Consider the following 8392-nt stretch of genomic DNA (forward strand, 5'->3'; position numbering starts at 1 on the left):
TTTGCAGCTCGTATGACTTTGGCTAAGTGAAATTTTTAATTGTTAAAATACTTATTTTATTTGCTAAGTGAGTATATTTATTTTAAAAATAGTTAACCATAATATTCTTTTAAAATTTTTTTAATCATAATATATTTTCAATAAATTTTGGAGAATAAATTATAAATTATAACACATTACAAATAATTATATATTCATATACGATTTCTGGGCTTGTGTGGGTTTGCAAATAAATGAGAAAAAACAATGCCATTGAGCTACAAGTCTCTTGGCAAAAATGAATTTGCTTAAAATGAAGTCATCGAGTGAAAATATTCACATCAATTGTATGTAAACCATAATATATATAGATTAAAATAAACTTGCTTACGTCAAATGTTACACATGAAAATAAGCTTAGGGGTAAGAGGGAAAAATAGAGTTTAATGGCGGCCGATTTTCAAGAGGTACTTTAGAGGGAGCAAAAACTAATATGCTTTTTTTCCATTTTTAAATAGACGTTGACAACCTATTCGAGGAAAAAAAAGAGTTAGCAGAGAAGAGATATATTTTATTATGTTATAAAAATATACTATTATGACTAGGACCTTTTTACACTCATGGGGCTTAAGACAATTGTCTAAATGGCCTATATGGTGGAGTCTGCCCTTTGCAATGATCATTGTTAAATTAGTAATGAATTTTTTTTTGGAGAATGAATTAGTAATGAATTAGTTCATAGAGTTTATTTATGTAACTGTGGAATGGTTAGCATTAAGCATTAAGTAACTCTTTGATATGTCTATTCAGTAAATGTTACTCCCAACTCCTTTTTATGACCTTATGGCATTGGCAGTGCAATTCATTATAAACCATACAACGAGCTATTTTGTGAAGGCAAACGGTAATTTTCATGCATAGTCATGTTGGCTGTGGGTTTTCAGTTTTCTAAAATTTTACGAGCCACCCAATCTAGTTTCTGCAATACATTATTGATTTATAGTTATAAAGCTTACAACAACTGTATTGATCTTATTGTAGTAAAGTAGTACTTAGATCCTAAGTAAATTGCTAACAAATATGAGATTCTACAATAAGTAAACGAAACTGAATACATCACATTCTTCACTATTTCATTTTTTCTATTCTCCCCTGAAGGTGATCCCTAATCAGTGCTAGCAGATCAATATGCGTCTGATTCATCTGTCACTATATAGCACAGAATCAGTGCTAGAGGAGGCCGTCAAACCCTTGCCGAATGATGAATTAATTGACAATAAGATCTCAGATGCTTCAACATTTGTAAAGTTACCAAAACTAGTACTCTCATGCGGTAATTCCTGCAGTTCAGCATCGCCATCCAAAAGCTGCATCACTTGCCTCGTGCTAGGCCTCACTGCTGGCGTTGAGTGTGAGCAAAGCAAGCCAAGTTTCAAAACCAATTCCATTTCCTTAACTACATAATTACCTTCCAATTTTGGATCACTAGCACCAAGGATGGCTCTTTTTCTCCAGCACCCGAAGACCCAATCAACCAAAATGACCTCTTCTGGCAGTCCTCGAATCTCTATAGGCTTTCTTCCACAAGCTACCTCCAGCATGAAAGCCCCAAAAGCAAACACATCAGTGTAAGTGGTTGCCCTTCCTGTTTTAGTAAGCTCTGGAGCCAAATAACCCACTGTTCCAGCCACACGGGTGGTTTGAAGAATGGCACCGTGGTCGCATAATCTGGCAAGGCCAAAATCTCCAAGCTTCCCATTTAATTCAGCATCCAATAGAACATTGCTGGATTTTATATCTCTATGAAGAACAACCTGTTCCCACTCTTCATGGAGGTAGAGAAGGCTAGATGCTACTCCTTTAAGGATTCGAAATCGTTGAAGCCAGTTAAGGTTTGTCCTTTCATTTCCGTATAAGAACTTTTCAAGGCTTCCATTGGGCATATAATCATAGACCAAGAGGAGTTCACCCTTTCGCTGACAATATCCCAGGAGTTCCACCAAGTTCCTATGCCTCAGCCTGCCCATGCTAATGATCTCAGCCACAAATTCCTTCATCCCTTGTTTGGAATCATGGGAGACTTTCTTGACTGCAATTTGTGTATTGGAAGAACGAAGAGTTCCTTTATAAACCTTTCCAAAACCTCCTTCTCCAAGAAGCTCCTTGTCTGAGAAACCTTTGGTTGCTTTGTAGATATTCTTGTAGCTGAACTTGTGAGGACCATACTCGCTTTCCCAATCTTCTAGTATTTCTGCATATTTCTCTCTCCTCAGAACGAAAATAGCTGCAGTGACCAATATGAGCACGACCACTATTGCTATGATCAAAATCATGATAAGCCTATCTTTACTTTTCCTTTGTCGGGGAGGTTGAGGAAGCTTCGAAACGTCAAGGCTGTGTGCTTGTCCACTTTTATTAAAGCTCCATCCAAGAATATAGCGGTCACTTGCAACTGTACCAGTGGCTGTAGAGAAACCAACATACATAGATTCCGAAAGATATTGGGACAGATCAATGCGTGCTGACAAGAGAGGCCGGTTTGGTTTTTGGATGCCGGTTGAGGATAGTGTTACATTCAGTAACTTTTCTGTTTCATTGTAGTCTATCCAAAGATGCATTGGATTGCCACTTTTTAGCTCCACGCTTATATTCTTCTCTTCTTGATCAGAGTAGGTTGTGGTAGCTGATTCAGTTGAGTTCACGCCGTTCACATCAATACCAACATGGTTGCTGTCTATATCGTTTACATCAGTACTAATAACAGTATCAAGCTCAATAGCCAATATGTGGTTTGTTGGGAGGCCATTACTGGAGGCATTGAAGAGCCCTAGAAACTGGATGCCATTAGCATGGGCAAGTTCCCACGAGGGAGAAAAGGTTAAGGCAAGGCCATGGCCACCCAACATCGGCAATTGAGGAACTATTGCAAATACAAAGTTTGTGGAAAATGAAAGAGACCCAGAGGAAGAGGAAGTGTTGAATTTTAATGGAAATTGGTGGAAAGCATGACCAAGTTGTTGGGTTGAAATGTTGGTCAGTTGCAATAGACCATTGGGGTGGAATTCAGCTATTCCATTTAGATGCAGATTTGCTTGATTGAAGCCATTGTAGATGAAATGGTCATCTTGAGCAACCATCAATGGAACCTTAAGGATGAAGTAGAGAGTTATCAGAAAATGAAGTGATGTAAGCACAGCCGCCATTGAGAAAAGGAGGAAAAAGATATATCTCTCTAAACAAATGGCTTTTGGTTGTTTAAATTTAAAATGTCTCAAAGACTCCAAACTCCTAAAATATCATTTTTTTGACTTGATGAAATTCAGAATACTGTCTCAATATTTCCTGAGCACACCATTTAAGAAAAGTGTACAGGACTTTAGCATCCCGTAAGATGAACAGTATTAGTATCTAAAGTCGCGGGTTCTCGGTGGGGACGGTTTACTCTTTCCTCCACTGTAGTAGTGTGTTTCCCTCTTTAAGGAGGATGCTGAGGTCCCTATAGCAGCTTTGCTACTAGGAGGGTATTAGTTTTATACAGTTTGTAGTCTGGAGTGAGTTGTTTTTCAGTTGGAACAGTATTTCAGAATGGAGGACTTGACTAATAGATGGCGGAGTCTCTCGCTAACAGAGGAGGAGGAGGCAAAGGTGGATTTGACGAAGGGAAAAAAGACAACAGGTGCTTTCTTGGCTGCGAAATTCTTTACTTGGAGGAATGTAAACGTTGAGGCAGTGGCGAAGACTTTCCGACCATTATGGCGTACTAGAGGAAACTTTAAGGTATGCGAAGGAAAAGACAATGTCCTATTGATTGACTTTGAGAAGGAAGCAGATGCGGAGAAGGTGATTCAGTGGCAACCTTGGGCGTTTGACAGGCATTTGGTTGCGGTACAGCGATACAATGGATCGATACAAGTCCAAGATTTAATCTTTAAGTCGACCACGTTTTGGATTCAGATCCATAATCTTCCTTTTCAGTTATTGACGGTAGAAGCGGCGCTTAGTATTGGGGAGACCATTGGAGTAGTGCGCCAACCAAAGGACCTTGGAGAGATGAAAGGTGGGAATTTTATGCGAGTGAGAGTAGAAGTGGACATAACAAAACCATTGTGTAAAGGGAGGAAGATATCATGGGATGATTCTGGGGAGGGTTGGGCAGTGTTCATGTACGAACGGTTGCCAAACATATGCTACTAGTGTGGGCTTGTTTCGCACGATGACAAGGATTGCATGTTGTGGCTGAACAATAGAGGTTCAGTACGAGTTGAGGAGCAAAAATTCGGCCCCTGGATTAGAGCGCCGCAGTTCAACCATGTGAGAAAAGCAGTTATTGAAGTGCAGGGTTTCGACCAACCACGAAGGATGACGACACAACCGGTGGTTCCCAGCGAAGTGAGATCGGACCAAGAGGTAATGGGTTTTTGAGGAAGAACTGATACGACGATCTCAATTACTGAAAAGTCGGTGCTTGAAGCTTGAACAGTGGCGCCGAAGGAAGGTTACGGCGGTGGAGTTGAGAGGAGAGTTGGTGAACGTAAGCATGACGTGGAGGTTTGAGAATCACGGATGCACATCCCAGATTTTGAGGAAGCATTAAATGGGATTGATAATGCAATCAGTAACGGCCCTGGGAGTTCGAAACTCAAGGCTGCTATCCCTGAAAAAAGGGCAAATCGGATTGATAGCAATTTAAAGCTGGTTGACGTTGAAATCATGGAGGAAAATCCGGGTTGGATGAATGATGAGCTGGATCGGAATGGAAAGCAAGAGGATTTAAATATGGAAACAATGATGTTAGAAGCTGAATTTAATTTGGGCTGGGTGGATATGGGCTCCAAAGGAGTAATAAGTAAAGGTAGGCCCAATAAGAGTGGCAGCAAGGGGAAACAAAAAATAAGGCCCAATGTTATAATGGAGAGGGCTGGTGGTGACATGTCAGATAAGGGGGCCGTGGGCTTAAGTGAGGGTCCTGGAAAAGAAAGGCAAGACAAAGGCCATCAACTAATATGGATCCATCTTTGAGTATTGGAGTAGGGACGAAAAGAAAGCATGAAAGTTCTAATAGAGACTCTCTTGACGTAAACTTGCATGAAAAAAAGAAGAAAGTGATCGAGATGAGTAACTTGGTAGTAGTGGCGGAGGTTGCTGGGCAACCCTGCCGGGAACAATGAGTCTCCTAAGCTGGAATTACCGGGGGCTTAGGAACCTCTGGACAGTTAACACTTTGGAAAAGGTGGTAAACAAAGAAGAGCCCATCATAGTCTTCTTAATCGAGACGAAATCAAGCAGAGAGTGGATGAAGAAAGTAAAGGAAAGGTGTAAAATGAAACATAGTCTTATTGTTCCTAGCAATGGTAGTAGGGGTGGAATGGCAATGTTGTGGAAAGAGGAGGTTAAACTAGACGTACAGACTTATTCTGATGATCATATTGATGCATGGGTGGATGGGGGAGCTGAGGTGGGGTGGTGGCATCTAACTTTTTTCTATGGCAATCTTGAGACAGCAAGACGAACGGAATCATGGGCAAAGCTAAAACATTTGAAGAATACTTCTTCTTTGCCATGGTTGGTCCTGGGAGATTTTAACGAAATTACGGGTCTCTCTGAAAAGGAAGGAGGAAGTATGAGACCTCGGAGACAAATGGAGATTTTTGTTGACGCCATAAACCATTGTGGCCTTAGAGAAGTGGATTATGTGGGTCCTAGGTTTACCTGGATATACCAACGTAAAGATGGAGAACAAATAAGGGAGAGGTTGGATAGGGCATTGGCAACCCAGGAGTGGATGGATCTATTTCCTACAGCAAAACTCCACCATCTCTCTTCTTCGGCATCTGATCACTCTCCTCTCTCTCTCTCTCTCTCTCTCTCCATTTAAAATACCAGCAAAAGAAAAGGAAAGTACGAAGGATGTTCAGATTTGAATCCATGTGGCTCAAAGATAGAAGATGTGAAGAAATAGTTAAGACAATATGGGAGGAAGAGGAAATAATAGCCACAGATAGGGTGCTAGAAAGATGTTTGGAAAGATGTAGGGCCGAGCTGTCGGCATGGAATAAGTCAGAATTTGGGCATGTGGGTAGAAAGATATCAGAACTACAAAGTAGATTGGAAGGGTTAGAACGGCTACTAGCATCCACAGAGCAGATACGAGAACTAAAGAATACCAAAGTTGAATTAAATTGTTGGTTGGACAAAGAAGAAGCAATGTGGAGGCAAAGGTCGAGACTTAACTGGTTCCAGGGGGGTGACAGAAACACAAGCTTCTTTCATGCTAAAGCCTCAGCACGACAAAAGAAAAATCTAATAGTGGGGTTGATGGACGCCAATGATGTTTGGCAGGAAGATGATGCGAGAATGGAGGAAATTGTTGTGGAGTATTACAATAATCTGTTCTCTTCAAGTAACCCGGACGACTTCTCTGAATTACTGGTTGCAGTTCAGCCAAAGGTTTCCTTGGCTATGAATGAAGAGCTAACCCAAGTTTTCACTAGTATAGAGGTTTGTTCAGCACTAAAGCAGATGTACCCTCTTAAAGCTCCAGGTCCAGATGGTATGCCTCTGCCTTTTTACCAACATTTTTGGAGTACTAGTGGTGCTGTGGTAACAAAAATGGTGCTTGACTTCCTCAATCACGGTATTATTCTTCCAAATTTTAATGAAACTCATATTGTGCTTATCCCTAAAGTCAAGGATCCCAAAAGAGTCACTGATTATAGGCCTATTAGCTTATGTAATGTTGTTTACAAACTTACTTCAAAAGTTTTAGCTAATAGGCTTAAAAAAATCCTTCCTACTATTATCAGTGATACCCAAAGTGCTTTTGTACAGGGGAGGCTTATTATTGACAATATTTTGATTGCTTTTGAAACTATGCACCACGGAGGAAAGGAGGGTGAGATGGCACTTAAATTAGATATGAGTAAGGCATATGATAGAGTGGAATGGATATGTTTGGAGAAGATTATGGAAAAGTTGGGGTTTGCAGAGAGGTGGAGAAGTCTTATTATGCAGTGTATTACTTTTGTCACCTATGCCATTAGGATTAATGGAAGTCCTAGAGGTCGCATTATTCCATCTAGGGGCATCCGTCAAGGAGACCCCGTGTCACCTTATTTATTTCTTCTTTGTGCAAAAGGATTATTAGCACTGATCAAGGCAGCGGTAAACTCTGGAAGTATGGAGGGAATTGCTATATGTAGAGGAAGTTCGAAATTATCTCACCTTTTCTTTGCAAATGACAGCCTCATATTCTGCAAAGCTTCTCTGAAGGAATGTGACTCCCTTCAAAGAGTTCAAGAAGTTTATGAGAAAGCTTCTGGCCAACAATTGAACCGGGCTAAAACTTCACTGTTCTTCAGTAGAAACACGTCCAGTGAGATCCAGGAGGAGATTAAAAGGAGATTTGGAGCTCAAGTAATCAAGCACCACAAAAAGTACCTTGGTCTACCATCACTTGTGGGGAAGAATAAAAGGGCCACCTTCAATGACATTAAAGAAAAGATTGGTAAGAAGTTAGCCGGATGGAAGGAGAAAATGCTGTCTAAAGTGGGGAAGGAAGTTCTTATAAAGGCTGTGGCTTTTGCTATTCCAACCTACACTATGAGTTGTTTCAAATTACCGGACTCCCTTTGTGATGAGATTACAAGCATGATCAGGAATTTTTGGTGGGAACAAAGACAAGAAGAGAGGAAAATCTCTTGGATTAGTTGGGAAAAGTTGTGTGAACCCAAGGCAAGTGGTGGATTAGGCTTTAAGGACCTTAAAATGTTCAACCTTGCACTCCTAGCAAAACAGGGTTGGCGGTTGGAGGTGGGACATGAGTCACTTGTGTACAAAGTCTTGAAAGCAAAATATTTTCCAAGGAGTGATTTTATCAATGCCTCATTGGGTCACAATCCTTCCTATACTTGGCGCAGCATTATGGCGGCACAAAATATTGTCAAGGAAGGTCTAAGGTGGAGGATAGGTGATGGGGCAAACATTCGGGTGTGGATGGATAAGTGGTTGCCTATGCCATCAACGTACAAAGTAAATTCTCCTCGGTGGTTTTTGCATGAAGACACACGGGTCCAAGAACTGATAGATACCACTATTGTTAGTTGGAAGAAGTCAGTAGTTGAGACTCTGTTTCTTCCCCACGAGGCAGAAGCGATTTTGGGCATCCCTTTAAGCTCTCGGTTCCCGGCCGACAAGCTAATATGGATTGAAACTCAAAATGGCATCTTCAGTGTGAATAGTGCTTATAAACTTGCAGTGAAGTTGGCGGTCAGTGGGTCACATGGAAGTAGCTCGAACAGTAGCTCTTTAAGGCGATTCTGGAAAAGGATTTAGAGCTTGCCAATCCCACATAAGGTACGTCATTTCGGTTGGAGAGCATGCCGTGAAGCTTTGCCTACCAAAAGGAACTTGTTGA

The 8392-nt window shown here is 41.0% G+C and overlaps 1 protein-coding gene across 1 annotated transcript; it reads right to left on the reverse strand.

The window, feature by feature from the left end:
* Nucleotides 1-955: 955 nt before the first annotated feature.
* LOC112033788 (L-type lectin-domain containing receptor kinase IV.1) lies at nucleotides 956-3218 on the reverse strand. The gene has a single exon (XM_024066561.2). It carries the CDS (start codon nucleotides 3180-3182, stop codon nucleotides 1179-1181), a length of 2004 nt encoding a protein of 667 aa, XP_023922329.1. The 5' UTR covers nucleotides 3183-3218; the 3' UTR covers nucleotides 956-1178.
* Nucleotides 3219-8392: the final 5174 nt, after the last annotated feature.

The sequence above is a fragment of the Quercus suber genome, unplaced genomic scaffold (genome assembly GCF_002906115.3).
Source record: "Quercus suber isolate HL8 unplaced genomic scaffold, Cork oak 2.0 scaffold_221, whole genome shotgun sequence".
NCBI lineage: Eukaryota > Viridiplantae > Streptophyta > Magnoliopsida > Fagales > Fagaceae > Quercus > Quercus suber.

Bases quoted from the DNA above. Each gene is read 5' to 3' on its own strand.
- LOC112033788 (XM_024066561.2), bottom strand. From the start codon at position 3,182: ATGGCGGCTGTGCTTACATCACTTCATTTTCTGATAACTCTCTACTTC.